The sequence below is a fragment of the Xenopus laevis genome, chromosome 8L (assembly GCF_017654675.1).
Source record: "Xenopus laevis strain J_2021 chromosome 8L, Xenopus_laevis_v10.1, whole genome shotgun sequence".
In the NCBI taxonomy this organism is placed as follows: Eukaryota; Metazoa; Chordata; class Amphibia; order Anura; family Pipidae; genus Xenopus; species Xenopus laevis.
This window is the reverse complement of record NC_054385.1, coordinates 16986427-17006823: the sequence shown is the minus strand read 5'-3', so window position 1 is coordinate 17006823 and position 20397 is coordinate 16986427. Positions and strand designations below refer to the sequence as shown.

At 39.2% G+C, this 20397-nt stretch overlaps 1 protein-coding gene across 4 annotated transcripts in view; it reads left to right on the top strand.

Annotated features, from left to right (window-relative positions):
• dennd1a.L (DENN domain containing 1A L homeolog) overlaps positions 1-20397 on the top strand; it is a 442273-nt gene that overhangs the window by 17301 nt on the left and 404575 nt on the right. For all 4 annotated transcript variants that reach the window (XM_041572481.1, XM_041572482.1, XM_041572483.1 and 1 more), the window contains exon 2: positions 3037-3107. In XM_041572481.1, coding sequence (XP_041428415.1) covers positions 3037-3107 — 71 coding nt within the window. The remainder of the gene's footprint in view (positions 1-3036; positions 3108-20397) is intronic.

Below are 20397 nucleotides of genomic sequence, written 5' to 3'. Positions count from 1 at the left end.
GCACTGAATCCAGGATTCGGCCTTTTTCAGCATTATTCGGCCGAATCCTTCTGCCTGGCCGAATCGAATCCTAATTTGCATATGCAATTAGGGGTGGGGAGGGAAATTGCGTGACTTTTGGACACAAAACAAGGAAGTAAAATGTTTTTCCCCTTCCCACTCCGGTTCGGTATTCGGCCAAATCTTTTACAAAGGATTCGGGGGTTCGGCCGAATCCAAAATAGTGGATTCGGTGCATCCCTAGCTGAAATAGTGAAAGAAGGAAAGCTAAATAAAACATTTGCACAATAATTTTTAGGCAGAAAATACAAAATATCTAGGAACATTTCCAAGCCCAAATTATTAGCTGATTTTTATATAATGTAAGCCAATAATGTGGCATTTGGCCAGGCGTTGGCTTTGAACAAACACATATTTTGTCTTTTGTACATGCCAACTGTGATTGAAACCTGGAAGTGAAGATACTATCTCATAACAGATCTGCTTGCTGTGTGGGGGTGTTGGATTTATTAAAGACTCTTATAAAGCTATTTGCTGTTGGTAGGTAGAAAGAAACAAAACCGCCTCTCCTTATAAGTACCTTTAAAAAGTTTAATTATTAATATACATTTTTAAAACAACCATGTCCTGCTGCTGCAGAAGTATTGTTTCATCATTTGGTACTAGGGATGCACCGAATCCACTGTTTTGGATTCGGCCGAACCCCCGAATCCTTCGCAAAAGATTCGGGCGAATACCGAACCAAATCTTAATTTCCATATGCCAAATAGGGGTGGGAAGGGGAAAACAGTTTTTACCTCCTTGTTTTGTGACAAACAGTCACGCAAATTCCCTCGCCGCCCCTAATTTGCATATGCAAAGGATTCGGTTCGGCCTGGCAGAAGGATTCGGCCGAATCCTGCTGAAAAAGGCAGAATCTTGGCCGAATCCCGAACCGAATCCTGGATTCGTGCATCCCTATTTGGTACACACTGATATCGAAGAAGTCTACATGGCAAATAACTAGATAAAAAATGTTAGAAACAGAAGTGAGACAAAAATGTCAAAGCACCTGCTATTAAAGTCTTTCTTACCAAACCAAATACTGTTGTTGCTGGTGACATAATTACACACTTTTTATTAGAATATATACATTTTTCTGCCACTTAAAATAGGGAATCATTTATTTATTGTAAATTATAAGGATAGTAGTAGGTACATATATATTCGGAAGGGGTTTGTAACAGTGAGAGCTGTGAAGATGTGGAATTGTCTCCCTGAATCAGTGGTACAGGTTGATACATTAGATCAGGGGCGATCCTGGCCCCTCCGCTGCCTGAGGCAGCAGCAGTTGCTGCTGCCCCCCTCCCCCGGAAATTCGCTCATAAAGTACCAGGAGCAGCATTTTTGCTGCCCCTGGTACCAAGTGGGGCGATGCCGCCTGAGGCGACGGCCTCAACTTGCCTCATTGGCGAAGCACCCCTGCATTAGATAGCTTTAAGAAGAGGTTGGATGGTGTTTAGCAAGTGAGGGAATACAGGGTTATGGGAGATAGCTCATAGTACAAGTTGATCCAGGGACTGGTCCCATTTTGGAGTCAGGATGGAATTTTTTTCCCCCTCTGAGGCAAATCGGAGAGGCTTCAGATGGGTTTTTTTTGCCTTCCTCTGGATCAACTAGCAGTTAGGCAGTTTAAAATTGAGTTAAAAGGTTGAACTTGATGGACGTGTGTCTATTTTCTATATATTTTCTATATTACTATGTTACATCTGAGTTCAATAACTGTAAGCATATGAGGCCACTATCCTGGTACATTACTTTTATAATACCCACATTTTATTGAGCGATGCTATATACAAATTATATTACTAAGCACAGATTACTACACGCTGTTTATATAGTGAATAAAGTACCCCCTCTTGTAAAATACAGTATAAGGATATTATAAGATACCGAGGAGTTTCATGACCATATAAAAGTACGAGGCCGAAGGCCGAGTGTTTTTACACAGGTCATGGAACTCCGAGGTAACTTCTAATATCCTCATATTTTACAACTGGGGGTACTTTATTAATTATAATACACAAATTTTAGTGAGTCATGTGACAGAAATTACATCACTACTCACCGTTTATAACTGATGACATCACTACTCACCGTTTATAAGGATATAATTTACAGGATATTCATGGCTTTTGTGTATTATAAGGATATATCGTACAGGCTGCTTATATGTCCCCAGATGTGCAGAGAAATCATTTTTAGTGCACGCCCACAATACAGTCGTGCAGGCTGATATATTAGATAGCTTTAAGAAGGGGTTGGATGGTGTTTAGCAAGTGAGGGAATACAGGGTTATGGGAGATAGCTCATAGTACAAGTTGATCCAGGGACAAGTCCGATTTGGAGTCAGGAAGAAAGTTTTCCCCCTCTGAGTTAAAGTGGGAGGCTTCATATGGGGTTTTTGCCTTCCTCTGGATCAACTAGTAGTTAGGCAGGTTATATATAGAGTTAAAAAGTTGATTTTGATGGACCTGTGTCTTTTTTCAATCAACTTACTATGTTACTAATACTCCCTTGCAAATGTTTTATAGGCTCCTGAACACAATGCTTTATTAATTCCACAAAAATAAACATTTGTCTTAAAGTTATACATACTACATTTTACTTTGTTATGAATTTCCTTACAGCAGCTTGCTGTCTATATCGCCGAAAAAGGTGTGATAAGCCGGCCTTTTCTAAGAAAATAAACCTGGTAATATAATAAAAAATAAAAAATATACTATTGGGTTAATGACACATGAAGCATTGTTCTTTGCTGGTGGAGAAGTGCCCTAAACATTGACTTCAACGGGATCTGCTGGACACTACCATTACCGGTGATTTGTGTGAAAAAAAGCAAATTAGTAAGCTCAGGGCAAAACAGGCCTTTACTAGGGTGTCAGGAGGTTTATGTTACACTGTTTAGAAGAGGGGATGCTCTGTTTGTAAAGTGCACCATCATTTTACATGTCTGTCCTCTTTCTGTTTGTAAAATTGCATCATTATATTTTTCAGACAAAACCCAGAGAACACATTTGAAGTGTACGTTGAAGTGAACCGGCCAGGAAGAAATTCGACTGATGAAGGTACTTCACGATTTTTGAAAATGAATGCATAATTCTTGCTCGAAAGCTAATGATAGTAACCATAAAACAGTTTCCATGTTAAGATTGGTACAGCTTCGCTGTAGCATATACTATTTATTGTATATTATATATACTGCTATATGTTGCTTTTGTTAGTTCAGTGGAACTCAAGTGATGTACAAGAAAACGGGTAGAAGGTGGATTGCGAAACCAATATATTAAAAATACAATTGATTATATATTCTCTAAAACACTGGAGTGTTTTAGAGAATATGTAATAAATTGTATTTTTAATATATTGGTTTCGCAATCCACCTTCTACCCGTTTTCTTGTATATTGAATTTGATCCCCAACAGGACCTTGCAGATTGAAGGTGTGCAGTCTTGACCAGTATAATAACTTTCCCCTTTCTGTCGCAAGACCCTTATTTGAACTCAAGTGATGTAACCATATGTTAATAGTGGTATTGAGCTGACATTGAAAGTATGGCAAATACTATAAATCTAAAACGGCTTTTAAGACAGATACTGCAGTCAGGCTCCTACTGCTTGGAGAGAGAGAGATCGTGGCAGAGAGAAAGAGACAGAGAGTGCAGATGAAAGAACATCTGGTACAGTCCATTAGTCGAAAGACCTAAATGTGTAGGACAACGCTACATCTAGTCCAGCTACCTACAGTTTTACCCACTCTAGATGCGATGTTAATGCGAACAGCAGCAACTTTATTTGCAGCCTAATCCGCTCTTCACATAATTGGAATTGCCACTGGAGAGCAAATGTGGTATCATCATAATCCTGGAATTGATTTCAACTGCGAGTGGGGTAAAATGACAAGAGAGACTGAAATACTTGGAGTTGCCCAGCAAATTTGATATAAAAAAAACAAAACAAACCTGTCCGCATTGCATTGTACTGCTCCAATACTATGGTATGCCACATTGTCAAGGTCAGTTCGGTAGGTGGGGCTGTACCTAGCCATGACTAGGAAATCAATCAGATTTGAAGACCCAAGATCAGTAACTTTGGAAAAATCCTTGGTTTATGATTTCTCCTTTGCAACAATGTACTGGTACTATGTAATGGCACAGCCATTGGCCAGATGGGTGGGCCTGGGATTTTTGGGGAAATGGATGCACATTAAAGCTCAGCACCTTTGAAAATGTGTAGGTATATGTTTTGTCCTTTGATACTGAGAAGTTCTCCGATACTATGGAATAGTACAATCTCACCGGTAGAGAGATAATAAGGGTGAATAAACGAATACATTATGATTATGAAAATATATCTATGTAGCCATACAGACTAAACAGACAGATATCATAAAAGTGACTATATGTGTTCCAGAACGAACAAACCTGCAGGTAATGAAGAGAATATGGGCTGTTAAAACCATTTCATGCTTGTGAAAATATAAGCAACAAATGGTAAATATCCGGGAATGTAAAGAGACAAGGCATTTCAGTGGCAGAACTACCGGGGGAGCAGGACCCGCACCCCCTCAGGGCCCCGGCAGTTTGTGCACCGCTGAAGCCGGCCGGAAAATCTCGTACTGAAGGGGGTGTGGGGGGCCACCTGCATGTCTTGCATCTGAGTCTGCACCTCGCTAGTTACGTTACTGAAAACTGTTGATTTTAATTTTGAGTCAGGTAGGAATATTTATGGATATTTTTTTTTTTACAACTGCTAACCTGAATAATACCGCTTATTTCCTTGATTTTTCTTGCATGATTGTGATCAATTGTGCTTTTGCTTCTTCACATAAATCTTTCAAAAGTTTTTTTATTAATTTATTCTTTCTCCTCTTATTTCTGTGCAGTGCTCAATGCTTTTACCATTCTATATTCATTATTTTGCACAACAAAATAGGGGTGCATGAAATCCAGTAATCAAGTCCAAATCTAAGAACTTCAGCTGAATTAAGATTCAGACAAATCTACCAAACCAATTCCGAATCCTTACAGTAACAAGTGACCGTAAAGCTCTCAGCAACTTACTTTTTGATTAACTTTTTTATGTTTCTTTGACTGCTTTTACATAAGAGCCTTTTGTTTCACAGAACCAGAGTTTATTTCTCTGGAGAAGAGAGATGGAATGGAGTACTTGCTTCTTTTTTACTTGGGTGGATATTGCCAGTAAGGTTCTTCAGCTAGTGTGTGATCTTTCACCAATTGAGTGAGAGCAGCAGAGCTCATGGGCGCCATCTTCCGGATCTGCGGTCTTCATCTGTAAGGGAGCGCCGTATTGGCACATGCGCAGTTGGAGCAGTCTTCCAGTTTGTAGTAACTGCACATTTTCCAAAAGTTCAGTAAATTGCAAAAGGTAAGAAAGAGGACCCCAAGAAGACCAAAGATCTGGAAGATACTGCCCATAGGTTTTCTATGATATTCAAAGTCCAAAGCACTTTGTTCCAAAATGACTGCAGCTTGTCTATATGAGCTTTTGCATTTGTGGCGTGAGTGCAGAAAGGGCTTCTTTCTCATACCCCTGCCATACAGATGTTCTTTGTGCAAATTGCGCTGAATTGTAGAACGATGTACAGATACACCATCTGCAGCAAGATGTACTTGCAGGTCTTTGGAGATGATCTTTGGGTTGTTTGTAACCATTCTCACAATCCTCCGCATATGCCGCTCCTGTATTTTTCTTGGCCTGCCAGACCTGGGTTTTACAGCAGCTGTGCCTGTGGCCTTTCATTTCCTGATTCCATTCCTTACAGTTGAAACTGACAGTTTAATCCTCTGAGATAGCTTTTTGTATCCTTCTCCTAACCACGATACTGAACAATCTGTTTTCAGATCTTTTGAGAGTTGCTTTGAGGATCCCATGCTGTCACTCTTCAGAGGAGAGTCAAACAGAAGCACAACTTGCAAATGGCCACCATAAATACATTTTTTCATGATTGGACAGACTTGCCTATGAAGTTCAAGGCTAAACAAACTAATCCAACCAATTTGGTGTTGCCAGTAATCACTATTGAGCAGTTACATGCATTCAAATTAGCAAAATTACAAGGGTACCCACATTTTTTGCCCAGACAGTTTTTCACATTTGATTTAATACTGAATAATGCTTCACTAAAAATCTTTGTTCAGAAAACACCCCAGTACTCAGATGTTCCTGGAAAATGAAAGACATAGCACTGTTCTCTTTTTTGTTGAAAGTGGAGTAAATTATTATGCAGGCTGAGAGGGGTTCCCAAACTTTTTCATATGACTGTATATTTAACAAACAACTATTTCTTGTGTAACCTTAACATAATAAATATCAGAATGAAAGTCATGAAATAGGAGGGTGACAAGGGGGCTCATTTATCAACACTGGGCAAATTTGCCCATGGGCAGTAACCCATGGCAACCAATCAGATTGCTGCATTCATTGTTCTACTTGCAGCTGGTTTCAAAAAGCTAATCACTGATTGGTTGCTATAGGTAACTGCCCATGGTCAAATTTGCCCAGTGTTGATAAATGAGCCCCAAGGTGTTGTCTTCTGATCACCAGCTAAAGGTCTACTGGTAGATCCCGATCTACCTTTTGGGCACCCCTGTTTTAAAAGATAGTACAGCTTTCCTTTAAATCTGCTGTAGTCCAAACTATTTTCTCCAGCCCTAGGATAGTTAGTGACTGAAATTGTAACGTTCAGCAGAACTTCATTATTGTTTACTAAGCTGCAGAGAGACATCTACTCATTTTAGTACATTGAAACAGACTGAAACAGCAGTTTCTCTTGACATTTCAGTAACTAAAGTTCAGTGTATTTGATTCTTCATGTTTCAAGATATTTCATTAGGGGAGTTTTGATGAAAGTATGAACCAGCTCTTATATATATAAATATATATATATATATAAATATATATATATATATATATATATATATATATATATATATATATATATATATATATATATATATATATATATATATATATATATAAATATATATATATACATATATATATATATATATATATATATATACATATATATATATATATATATATATATATATATACATATATATATATATATATATATATATATATATATATATATATATATATATATATATATATATATATGTTTTCATGGCTCCACCAATGATGTAAGTAGAATTTTGTGTTTAATTTTGTCAATACTATAATGAAGGCACAGCACTTAGCATCCTATAGCAATATCCCTAACAATGTCTTTCTGTTTTATCATTTACTTTCGCAGTCCAGAACAGCCTTTCGCTTCCATAAAGTGGCAGGTTGAGAGGAGGATGATATCAGATGGAAGGCAGGATGGGGAAGTTCAAATTGGAACATTTTCTAAATTTTGCATCTGTTATGCTTTTGGTTTTCATGAAACAATATGAAAACTTTCATGAGTTGATAAGGCCTCTGTAGAGACCAGTGACATTGCCGCACTTGTGAAAACAACTAAGTGATGAGTGTATCTCTTTGACAAAAATTCACAAAACAGCAAAAAGAAAGCTTAAAGGTTTTTCACGCAACATTTTCAGAGCAAAATACATTGTAGTCTATGGGTGTTTTTGTATAGAAAATGTTTTGACTCAGTTGCAGAGTCTTAGTCAAACTGAATCGAAATGTTTGCTTCTTCTATGCATTAATGCAATAAAATGTTTATATATGTTCACAATAAGAAGTTCCGAGTAAGGCTTTTTTTTACATTTGGTTATCTTGAGCACCCAGGCTATTTTTACTTCTCTAGCTGTAGTACTAGGGCTGTGGAGTCGGTATATAATTCGTTCAACTCCGTCTCTGACTCCTCAATTTATGGTACCTCCGACTCTGACTCCTCTGTCAGACTAATGTATTTTCCACGTTGATTGAAAGAAGTTAAGTACACACCATACAAGGCATTTTATCACTGCCAAAGCTCAAAAATACAAACCACATCCTTTGGTAATTCTAAACCAAATTCAAAGTTAAACTAAAAAAACAAAAACCAACCAAAAAACAATTAGGAAACCTAAAACCACTTCTATATTAAAGGGATACTGTCATGGGAAAATTTTTTTTTCCAAAATGAATCAGTTAATAGTGCTGCTCCAGCAGAATTCTGCACTGAAATCCATTTCTCAAAAGAGCAAACATATTTTTTTATATTCAATTTTGAAATCTGACATGGGGCTAGACATATTGTCAATTTCCCAGCTGCCCCAAGTCATGTGACTTGTGCTCTGATAAACTTCAAACACTCTTTACTCCCGTACTGCAAGTTGGAGTGATATCACCCCCTCCCTTCCCCCCCCACCCCAGCAGCCAAACAAAAGAACAATGGGAAAGTAACCAGATAGCAGCTCCCTAACACAAGATAACAGCTGCCTGGTAGATCTAAGAACAACACTCCTTCTGCCTGGCTGAACCAAATCCAAATCCTAATTTGCATATGCAAATTAGGGGTGGGGAGGTAAATTGTGTGACTTTTTGTCACAAAACAAGGAAGTAAAAAATGTGTTCCTCTCCCCACCCCTGATTTGCATATGCAAATTAGGATTTGGTTCGGTATTCGGCCGAATCTTTCGCCAAGGATTCGGGGGTTCAGTTGAATCCAAAAAAGAGGATTTGGTGCGTCCCTAGTAATTAATACAGATAATTACTACATAGTAGCACAGAAACCAGTGCAACTAGCATGAGAATATATGGAAATACAAATTAATGAAAACTTTCAACTCTCTGGAGTAGGGAGTGAACCTGGGCCTTGGATTTATGGCCAATTATGTGAATTAAGAACTGCCTGCACCGAGTCAGAAACACAAACAGCCACTTTGAGCCACATTATCTTGTACCTTATCGGTTTGTCCTGTGCATGTCCCCCTGTATATGACTTTACCGCCTCACACAGAGATAGACATACATCTTTGTTGGTCATTTTATCTATGAGCTGAATGTTGTATATATACCAGAGAACACAACAGCTTCATTGTATTCAGCTTGAAAAAGGAACAAAGATGTTCTGAAAACTTGCTATGATTATCTTAGTTGAAGGTATCACCTTTATACCACCTGTTTGTCTTGCCATGATTTAATAATCAGTCCGGTAGCATCACTTTATATTACAGGTCAACCTCATTTTCTGCTGGATAATTAGTGACGAGCCCTAAGCTTAGCTTCACAACAGCTGCTCAAAACCCACTGAGCATGTGAGTGTCACAGACACTTTCCAAGATGTTGACCCCCTGTGACAAGTTTTAATTCTTGTTGATATTGGGAGGCTGAAACTTTAGGCTAGTGCAATAAGTTCATTATATAAAATATGACATTTTTAGCTACATTTTTAGGGTTCAGTTCTCCTTTAAATACAATCCAATATTAATTCTTAAAAACCGAATTGCTTCTGCCATATCCTCCTTCATAGAAGCTCTTAAATCTGATTTGATTATTTCCATTGCTTCTATTTAAAGTTATTAGAAGTCGGAGTTGGTACATTTTTGGCTACTCTGACTCCAGACTCCCAAGACTCCAACTCCTCGGGCGCCCTGCTGGCTGCAGAAGGGTTGCTTTAGGTTGTGCAGGTCCCAAGAATGGTACGATCACCAGAATTAATCCTCCACACTAGAGCTTTACCTTTAGGTGAGAGAAAAAATATCCTAGACAATTCCCCCTCTGGAAAGAGCCACAGATGGTGTGGGTTGAAACTTCTAAACTGCCAAAATATCAAAGGTGTTCCGAGTTGAAATTGCAAATGGACTTTGATGAATATGACAGTTATATGAAATGAAAAAAGAATGTTATAATATTATCAATAAATTGGCTATAATTTTCAGGGTTTTTTTTTTTTTTTTTAATTATTTGTAAATATAATTGCTATTAACAGCAGTATTTATCTGTGTGTTTACATTTTCTTGACTTCTGGCTCTGACTCCCGAAACAATTTTGCGAGCCAGCTGAAGGAGACCTGAAGGAGAACTGACTTCCACTACATTGTACTAATAGTCAGACAGAGAGACATTGGGGCAAATTCACTAAAGGACAAAGCGTCTAACGCTAGCGTAGCGCATTTTCATTAATTCGACGATTCACTAACGGACACTGGCGTAAATTCGCTAGTGCTACTTCGCACCCTTACGCCTGGCGAATTTGCGCAACGGACGTAACTACGCATATTCACTGACAGGCGCATTTTTCTGAACACTACCTTTTACGCCAGACTTCCTTCGCCACCTCAGACCAGGCGAAGTGCAATAGAGTAGATAGGGATTGCTTCAAAAAAAGTTAAACATTTTTCTAAGTCCCAAAAAACGCTGGCGTTTTTTCTTTTTCTATGGGTGATAGGCTGAAAAAGATTAAAAACATTTTTGGGGCTCCCCTCCTTCCCCCCCCTACATTTCCTAACTCATGGCACCTTAACTATACAGTGGGCACATGTGTAGGGCAAAATAAAAATGTTATTTGCTGTTTTGAAGGTTTCCCAGGCTTGTATAGTGATGCTACATATACCTCCATTGTAACTTCAATTTGGCGCCGTATGCAAATTAAGCATACGGGCGTAACTTCGCTTTGATTGGCGAATTAACGCTAGTGCAACTAAGCATCATTACGCTTCCCCTGAACACAACTTTGGATTATAGTGAATTTGCGTAGCGCTGGCGAAAATACGCCTGGTGAAGCGGAAGCTGGCGCAACTACCAATCTTAGTGAATTTTCCCCATTGTGTTTCCTATAAATTACTACAGGATGTGGTTAGAGGCAGAGATGACCATTCAGATGCCCTGTGTGCCCAATATTTTAAGAGTCATCCTCATGTAAACTTCTTGACACCTATTATATGGTTATAAATGTAATGTTCTTGGCAAGCTTTTCAGTAGATGGGTAATGTGCCCCCCTTCCCTTTTAAACACTTCAAATCTGTTTTCCGTGGACAATATTAAAGAGCCATTTGAAAAGATGATAAAAGTGCTGTGGTGCGTAGGATCCTATGGAATAAAAGGCATTATTAGCAAACTGTGTGGATCATGCGGTGACCTGGATTAGTAAGGGAAATGCAGCTTAGGTATCTGTACAAAGCTAAAGAGTCTTTTTACAAAACCCACCAACATTTTTTTTTCTCCTTTCCCTCCTAAACACCCTGCTTTGTTTCCAAAGGGAGATGAATCTTCTCAACAGAAATCTATTAACTCTGAAGAAGTTCATCATTGTTTGAGGGCAAAGGACCACATTTACATCTCAATGGCTGCTGCTTCCAATAATCTTGTTCCTAGTGGAGCCTGGGTGCAACAGAAGTACTTCCATCTTTGCTTTAGGAAAAGGGTTGTGTGTGCACATCTTTATGAGGCCCTGATAGCTGAGAATGATTGGCACTATTTGAAACCTATTGTGTACTTTAACTTTTAGTGCTAGCCTTCTTCCACTGCGTTACATCACATAAGCTTCTGCCTCAGTAGTCACATTTACTGCCACACATTTACAATTGAGCAATTGTGTTTGGAAATTAAGTTGAAAAGAACTTAGAGGTTAATTCTAATAATATATATATTGATGCATAGGGAAAGTACAAAGGTTCATCTTTTCCTCTTCTGCCTAGTCTGGAGCTGTGGTCCATCGCTGGCGTTCCTCCAGATCAGGAGCTATGGCCAATTGCTGGCGCTTCTAACATTTTAAAGATAGCCTCAGACTCCAAAAAGCTTGCAAATGTAATATTTTTATATTGTTTTTTGTCATTGTTGAGCAGAAATTCTGTGATCTACTGACATAGTAAAGTTTTTAGAACTTTGGCATTTTCTACAGAGACACAGGTAAACAATTCATGCATAGGTGTCTCTGCTAAGGACTTTGGGAATACAATTCTAGAGCTAAGGAGCAGTAACAGAGAGTTTGAGCGATAGCATTACTGGTGTGAAGAGTAATGGAGAGGTCCATGACCATATGGAAGTGTAGAAATGTATGGAAGTGTAGAGTAGTGAAGGGCTTTGAATGCAGAATTAGCAGAATAGCAGAATTATTCTGTAGGTTAAGCTTTGCTTAAATGTAGGCCTTGATAAATAATTTAATAGGAGAGGAGCAGATTCGCTGTTAGGGAAAAGCAGGAAAATTCTTGCAATGAACTTTACTGGCTGAAGCTAGATAAGGTTGGAGTCTAGGAAGCTTGTTTATACTTGGTTGCATTAGTCTAGGTGAGATGGGGTATATGCTTGTGAGAGAAACAAGTGAGGGGTGAATTGGTCCCGTTTTGCTTCAGCAAAGATTTTCGAAACCGTAAAAATGAGTTAAATGATTGAAGTTGATGGCCATTATTTCATGCAACTTTTCCACTTTTAACAATGCATTGGCATCTGTATGGGTGTTTTTGTGTAGAGAAAGACCTTTCTTTGAGTAGGACAAAGTGACAGTTTTGGCAGTGGTATTAATACGATAAGTGTAGGAAAGGCAAGAGCCAGTGATTGCCCTCAAGCCGTTGGCTGAATCAACGGTGTTAATAAGCATACTGTCAGTCGAAATCCTTAATGGCTGTGTCTGAGGGAGAAGACTATACGTTTGTTTTCATACAGGTGCCGTTAGCTTGGAGTCAGTTCTGGATCTGGATATCTGTGGTTAGTGAATGGATGTCTGTATCTACATACATGTGATATTAATAGCCAAATGAAGGGAAAAGGCTACCAAAGGAAGAACAGTGAGAATAAGAAATTGGTACAGAATAGACTCTCAGGCACCCCCACAGAAATCTGAACCAGTAGAGTGGAAACAGAATACATCTTGATTGGGGACAACAAGGGAATGTTGGTTGCTTCTAGCCTTTCTATAGTGGCATCACATAACATCCAGTGCTTTGCCTTTGAAAATAGCCTTTCTAACTGTTGCCGTTGATCCAGAGGTAGGCGTTTCCATCCGAAGTGGGTAAAAAAGGGGTTACAAATTCCTTTCTGACCGTTGTACTTGTATTAACGTTGTCCCTTGCTAAAAAGCCATCGAAGCGCTTTCCTGCAGTGTGGATGATGTACAATTTCTGGGAAACACCACCAGTGATGTATAAATAAAGGATGATTCTGAAAACATTACTTGCACTAAAAATGTTCCACGGTTGCCTTTATTTAAAACTGCAGCAGTCTATGAACAGAATTAAAGCTGGTGAATTATTTTGGCCTTCTAGTCAAAAGGTTGTTAGCTTATTAAAATACGTGTAACTGCAACTCCGTTTGCACTTGCATACATATCATCAGTATTTATATGACATGAATTTGGCTGTATAGGTTGTATTTCCTATCTACAAAATTATTACTTTTGCCCTCATTTCCTATGTGAAAATCACATCACAGTGAAAATCTCCTCATGTTTCTGCGTTTCATAAGTAGGTAGTGGCTTGCCTGCAAAACCTGCCCAATGAAATAATTAGATGCTGATACTATTAGGGTAAGGTCACGCTGGGCGTTTCGGGGAGATTTAGTCGCCTGGCGACTAATCTCCTCGTCTTTCCCTCACTCTTGCGCTGGCTAAAATGAAAAATCGCCGGCATTAAGCACACGCGCCGATTCGTTTTCTGAAGTCGCCCGAAGTTGAATCACGTGGAAACTTTGGGTGACTTCGGAAAACTAAACGGCGTGTGTGCTTAGCGCCGGCGATTTTTCCTTTTAGCTAATCGGCTCGTCTTTGCGGCGACCAATCTCCCTGAACGTCTTCCCTCACTCTTGCGCTGGCTAAAATGAAAAATCGCTGGCGCTAAGCACATGCGGTAATTCGTTTTCCGAAGTCGCCCGAAGTTGCCTCACGAGGAAACTTCGGAATACTAGACGGCACGTGTGCTTAGCGCCGCCGATTTTTCATTTTAGCCAGCGCAAGAGCGAGGGAAGACGTTCGGGGAGATTGGTTGCCGCATAGACTAGCCGATTAGTCGCCAGGCGACTAAATCTCCCCGAATGCTCACTGAAGGGACCCATTGATAAACGAATGTGAGGAACAAAAGCTATCCGTGCAGTTACTGAGTAATCTATAAAGGATTACTGATGATGAATACAAATACTCATTTATAGTATAGTATTGCAATTTTGTTTGCTTGTTTCTGTAACATGGGGTGAAATGTATGTATATACATGTTTTATCTATTCAGCTCACTGTATAGGTTAAATAAGTTAAGGCATGTAAAGGGTCAATGCATCAGAGACTAACTTTGAATGAATTAACTTTATTATATTATGACAAATATATTCGATGGGTGCAGTTTCATTCCTAGGAACGAATAAGCAACCTTTACTCATTTAAAGCATTATGAGTGACCTAGGAATGCTAGTTTATTTATATCAAGTCAACTTATTTTCTACCCATATGAGTAGTCATTTCTTTAACAATTTTCCTATGGAATCTTATTACTATATTGTACATATGCAGCGAATTTAATAATGGAACTTAATTTTATTACATTTACTAACGCTATTTATAAAACGCCAACACATTCCGCAGCGTTGTACAACAAATGGGTCTATGCTTTAAAGATACAAGAATACTAGGGATGCACCGAATCCAGGATTTGGCCTTTTTTAGCAGGATTCGGCCGAATCCTTCTGCCTGGCCAAACCGAATCTGAATTCTAATTCGCGTGAATTTTTGTTACAAAACAAGGAAGTAAAAAATGTTTTCCCCTTCCCACCCCTAATTTGCATATGCAAATTAGGGTTTGGGTTTGGTATTCGGCCAAATCTTTCACAAAGGATTCGGGGGTTAAGCCGAATCCAAAATAGAGGACTCTGTCCAAAAAACCTTCAGTAACTAAGGCTTTTACATTATGGTTGAAAAAAGACCAAAGTCAATGATATAGAGAAAGTCATGTACTGCATTATTTGATAATCTGCTATATGTTTTGGTGGGTCCGTAACTAAGGGATAGTGAGGTTAGCAACACAAATCCGGATTGTTGCTTTCCGGTGGTATTATATACTCACAAGAAGTGAGTTTCAACTAATGTGAAACACAAACAGGATGGTCTCTCATCCAGGCTCCTTCTTCACATTAGTTGAAACTCACTTCTTGTGAGTATATAATACCACCGGAAAGCAACAATCCGGATTTGTGTTGCTAACCTCACTATCCCTTAGGTACGGACCCACCCACCCCTGTCTGTTCTCTTTTCTTCCTGTTTAAAATAAGGGTGAAAAAGCTGTAATTGAACACACATGGTGAATAAGTTAATTTAATACACAAGTGTATGTTCCTTTTTACATCATAGTAATAAAGTGTTTTAGTAAGGTTTGGAGGACAATGTGGGTGTATTAACTTAATATTGAAATTACTACACTAATTCCCTATTTAAATTCCAGTCTCTGATTCAAATAAATTCATGGCTGCTAGGGTAATTTGGACCCTAGCAACCAGATCAGGCCCGGACTGAGAATTAAAATAGGCCCTGGCATTTCAGGTACACAGAGGCCCAATCAGCCCACACAGAGGCCAAAACAGCCCCACCAGCCCACTAAATACTGACTTTCTATGGGACCTTATAGCAGCCCCTCTGGCATTTGCCAGAACCCACAGATTGCCAGTCCGGGCCTGAACCAGATTGCTGAAAAGACAAACTGTAAAGACGCTGAATTAAACACTAAATCACCCAACCATCACAATTAATAAAAAAAAAATGAAAACCAATTGCAAATTGTTACAGAATATCACTCTCTATATCATAGTAAAAGTTAATTTGAGGACGAACAACCCCTTTAATCAACAGTAGTCCACATAGGTAATCTGTTATAGAAAATTGAATCAACATGGATTCTATTCCTTGTACCATTTTATTCTCTGCTTCTCAAGAGCGTCTTTACATAAGACTCATGGGGTAAAGTCTGTTCAGGATGCTGCAGATACAAATGTGGTAGTCAATATGTCAAACTTACCTTTATTGCCGCCATTTGCTTCTGTTTCCTTTTAATTAGGGATGCGCCGAATCTACTTTTTGGATTTGGCTGAACCCCCGAATCCTTTGTGAAAGATTTGGCCGAATACCGAACCGAATCCTAACTCTAATTTGCATATGCAAATCAGTGAGGGGAGGGAAAAGGAGAGCTAAGTGCACGGCAAATTTTTTTTTTTTACTTCCTTGTTTTGTGACAAAAAGTCACGTGATTTTAAGGATTCGGATTTGGTTCGGCCAAGCACAAGGATTCGGCTGAAATCTAATCCTGCTGAAAATGGCCAAATCCTGGATTCGGTGCATCCCTACTTTTAATGAGGAGTTAAGCTGGCAATAGACGCAAAGATCCGATCGGACTTTCCCATCTCCCGACCCTCCACTAACCATAAAGGTCAAAGTCTTACCATTCCGATCAAATAAAGTAGTAAAAGAACAGATCAGTCGATGTTCTGCTCCTGACAGCAATCGTACAATCGAAAGTTATGTCCGAAAATCGTACGAAGCCACGATTCGCATGATCAGATCGTTTGCGTCTATGGCCAGCTTAAGTTGTCTATGGTAGACCCTGGCACTGTCAAGGTGGGAATGTTCACTTCAGCATTTACAACACACGTTTCTTCTACAGCCATCACATATCTTCTTAAAACGAATAATCATTTTATTAGGACTTAAGCTCCGAATGAGGACAGAATTAACTTCCCTTTGAGCAATGATGAATCCTTTCGGTATTTCTTTTCAAGAAAGAAAAGCATCATCTAATAAAAGCTGGGGTGATAATTACTAACGCCCCATGTGGCTTGACTTCCATGACCTAGAGATACTGACATTTTGGTTCTCTTGGATTATTGTTTGGATTAACCTAATATAAAAAAAAAAAACAACCTACTCATCTGTTGTATAGTGGAACTATATGATGACCTAATGAAGTACCCAGAAAACACACACTAGCTAAAGTCTATGTTCAGATCTCTCCTCACAACTTCATAAGAGAGCCCCTCGTTTGCTTGTTGATTTATCTTCTTTTTCTCCATCTTCCCAAGCCTGACATCCTCATCAAGTTCACAGTAGGCCTGCTTTGTTTGCTTTCTGTTCAACGCTGGATACGATTTTTGCTCTATTGTTTTCCGAAGCAAGGACAGAACTTGCCAGAGTCTGGTGTGGGTTTTGTAAAGCCACAATACGGTCATTGTCTGTCTGTGAATAACTGTGGCTGCTTTTTGTACAACCAGAACTCAGGCATTGGCTGTGAACAGATTCCTTCTGAGCGTGAAAGGCGACTAATCCATGTAAATACAGGGCGAAAATAAAGCTGTACAGAAAAAAGGGAAAGACCGCAATGCAGGAGGGCAGAGGTCAGCAATTTAACCTTTAACCTAACAAATAAGAAGCATGAATTGATTTACAAAAGAGAACTCTTGTGATCTGTCCTTTCTTTCTATTTTGTTTTTAATTTATTTATTTTTTTTACTGGGGACAAGACTGGCATGAACAACCGACAGGCATTGCCTTTACTGAATGAAAACGAATGATTGTGTGATTTCTTTTTTTTTTTGCCAAAGCACAAAAGCTAAAATCAGGGATGTCCTCAACCAGCAAAATCCCAATTTGAGTTAATAATTCGAGGCATACGTTCTTGGGCCATAGGTCTGTCCTGGAAATAAAAGAAGGCCAGGGACTGAGCAAAGGCTAACATTTTAAAGGCGGTACGTGAAGACTGGGTGGGTCAAATAGGCTTACTATATGGGGTATATTTATCAAAGAGTTAAGTTCCATTTCTATGGGATTTTTATAGGCGTATTTATCAAAGGGTGAACTTTCACTTTCACCCATTGATAAATACGCCTTTCAAAATCTCTTAGAAATGAATTGAGAGCTGCGGAATTTCACTCTAGTGGCGGAACTTCACTCTTTTATAAATTTACCCCTATGTGTCTCCAAGATATGGTATCCAGTATCACATTTTCCTGAATTTTAAAACAAATTGCTGTTTCTGAAGACATCTCTTTCAAAACAAAGGTTTTCCCACTGCTCTGGGTATAACAACACATCAGCAGGAGTTAGTGGAGTAATTGCAAAATTTGTGAAACTTAAGACCCCATTTAAGGGGAGTAGGACATTTGCACCAATACCCACCCTCATTCTATCCAATCTATTTTATCCTATCCAATCTATTTTACCCTAATTATCATGCTGTGTAAAACATTGGGGACAAACATCACTGGCAACCATAGTAACCATTAAGCAATTAATTTTCACCTGCATGTTAGAAAACAAATGCAAAGATCTGATTATGGTTCCTTAGGTTACAAGTGAGCAACAGGTTATTACTGATCACATACTCTACTCACTGGTAGGCAAGTAGCTTTACTATATATATCCCTTAAAGGTGTAATTAGGTATGCTTGGAACTGTATTTTCTATTATAATGTATTTTATTGGTTTTACAACAGCTTTAAGAAGTCAACGCGGGCGAAAATTCGCCAGTGTGACGTAATTTCGGTACTAAGCCGTTTTACTAACGGTCGCTGGTGTAAGGAGATAGACTCTAGCGGTACTTAGCTCTCTAATGCCTGGCGAATTTGCGCTCTGGCAAATGGACGTAACTACGAAAATTCCCTAAGATGCGGATTTTACTGAACGTTACCTCTTGCGCCAGACTTGCCTTCAGCACCTCAGACCAGGCAAAGTGCAATAGAGTAGATAGGAGTTCCAAAAAACGCTTGCGTCTTTTCCTTTTTCAGCGTGATAGGCTGAAAAAGAGAGTACATGTTTTTGGGGGGTAACCGGGTTCCCCCCTACCTTTCCTAACATATGGCACATAAACTATACACTGGGCTCATGTGTAGGGCAATATAACAACTTTATTTTATTTTATTAAGGTTTCCCAGGCTTGTGTAGTGTAATGTATTTGCTGCAACATATACGTCCATTGAAATTTAACTTCCCACCGTATGCAAACTAGCCAACGCTAGCGCAACTTTGCTTTACTTGCACAACTTTGCCAGAGTTCGGTGCCCTGGACGCAACTTCGGATTTTAGTGAATTAGCGATGTCCTGCCAAATCTACGCCTGGTAAAGTGTTGCTGGTGAATTTTCAGAGGTTAGTAAATTTGTCCCTTTATCTTAGACTGTCAGGCCTTAGGAGTCCATAAGGAACAGTTGCGAGCCTTCATATTTCCCTGCAGTCAATTGCACAAAAAACAATATTCATTAAAGAAACTATAACACTTATAGCACTTCCATATAGTTGTACTCAGAGCTGCTGCTTTTCTACTGCCTGCTGTTCCAGTGGATGCAGTGGTTGTTGATGCACTGAACCCTTGAGCTACCACAACTCTTGAACCAGGTGGTAGCTCCAACGTCAAAGCGCAGATGTTGCTCTCAATTTAAATGCCATCTAGACAAAGAGAACTTTCAGCTGTAGTAATTGGATTTTTGGGGAAAAATTTTGCATTGCGGGAAAAATATTGGGAAGGTTGTAAATAGAACTCTCCACTTTGGCGACAAATACCTACATGGGCGCTCCACCAATGAGGCGAGTTGAGGCAGCAAAAAAGGTGCTCCTGGTAACTAAGAGCCGAATTTCCGCTTTTCAACCCGGAAATTGGGCTCTTCTAGTGCAGTCGTGGACCACCACCGACCCCTTTAGCGCGGTGTGGACTGCCCCCGACCCCCTCCGGCACTAAAGAGGTGCGGTGGGGAGGGCAAAAAGAAAGGTAGCCTCAGGCGGCAAAATTACCAGGATCGCCCCCCAATTACCTAGGTGCTTTTTAGTACAATAAGTTAACATAAAATTGTGCCCTTAGAGCTAGCATCTGGGCTTATAATAGCTCTTTAAGTAGTATTCCTTTTGAAACCAGTAAGATCTGAAAATATAAAGGGTAAAAATAAAAATTTGTGATTGCTGGACAATACTTTGAAGCTGAATTACTATAATCCCTATGTGTTTTTGTGAACTGTATAAAGCTATTTTCTTTTAAACCTTAAAATGCATGTGAGCAGCCAAATATAAGAAACAAAAAACAAAAAAAACCCTTCAAAATAAACCTTTCTTAACATGTATTCTTCACAACAACTCTGGTCACATCAGGGGGTTCTTTCTGCCCTCTATTCAGAACAGGAATTACTTTTCTTTCTGTACTCTGAGTAAGGCACCTTCTTTTTTTCTATGTTAGCAGTAAGCCTTTTTGAAAATAGTTGTTCTGATTTAGAAATGTTTCAACTTTCCTTTCTATAAACAGTTATTTTCTTAACTCCTAAAAATGTCCTCTCCCGATGTTGAGCCCTTACCTGTTTATCTTAACCAATGATAACCTTTTTCTCTAGAAGCACTAATGCATAATTATTTAATACACCCCCTTCCCCATGAAGTATCGGACTGGGCCGGCGGGATACCGGGAAAAAACCCGGTGAGCCCTGCGCTCTTGTGGGCCCGACTGGCTCAGATCCGCTTCTT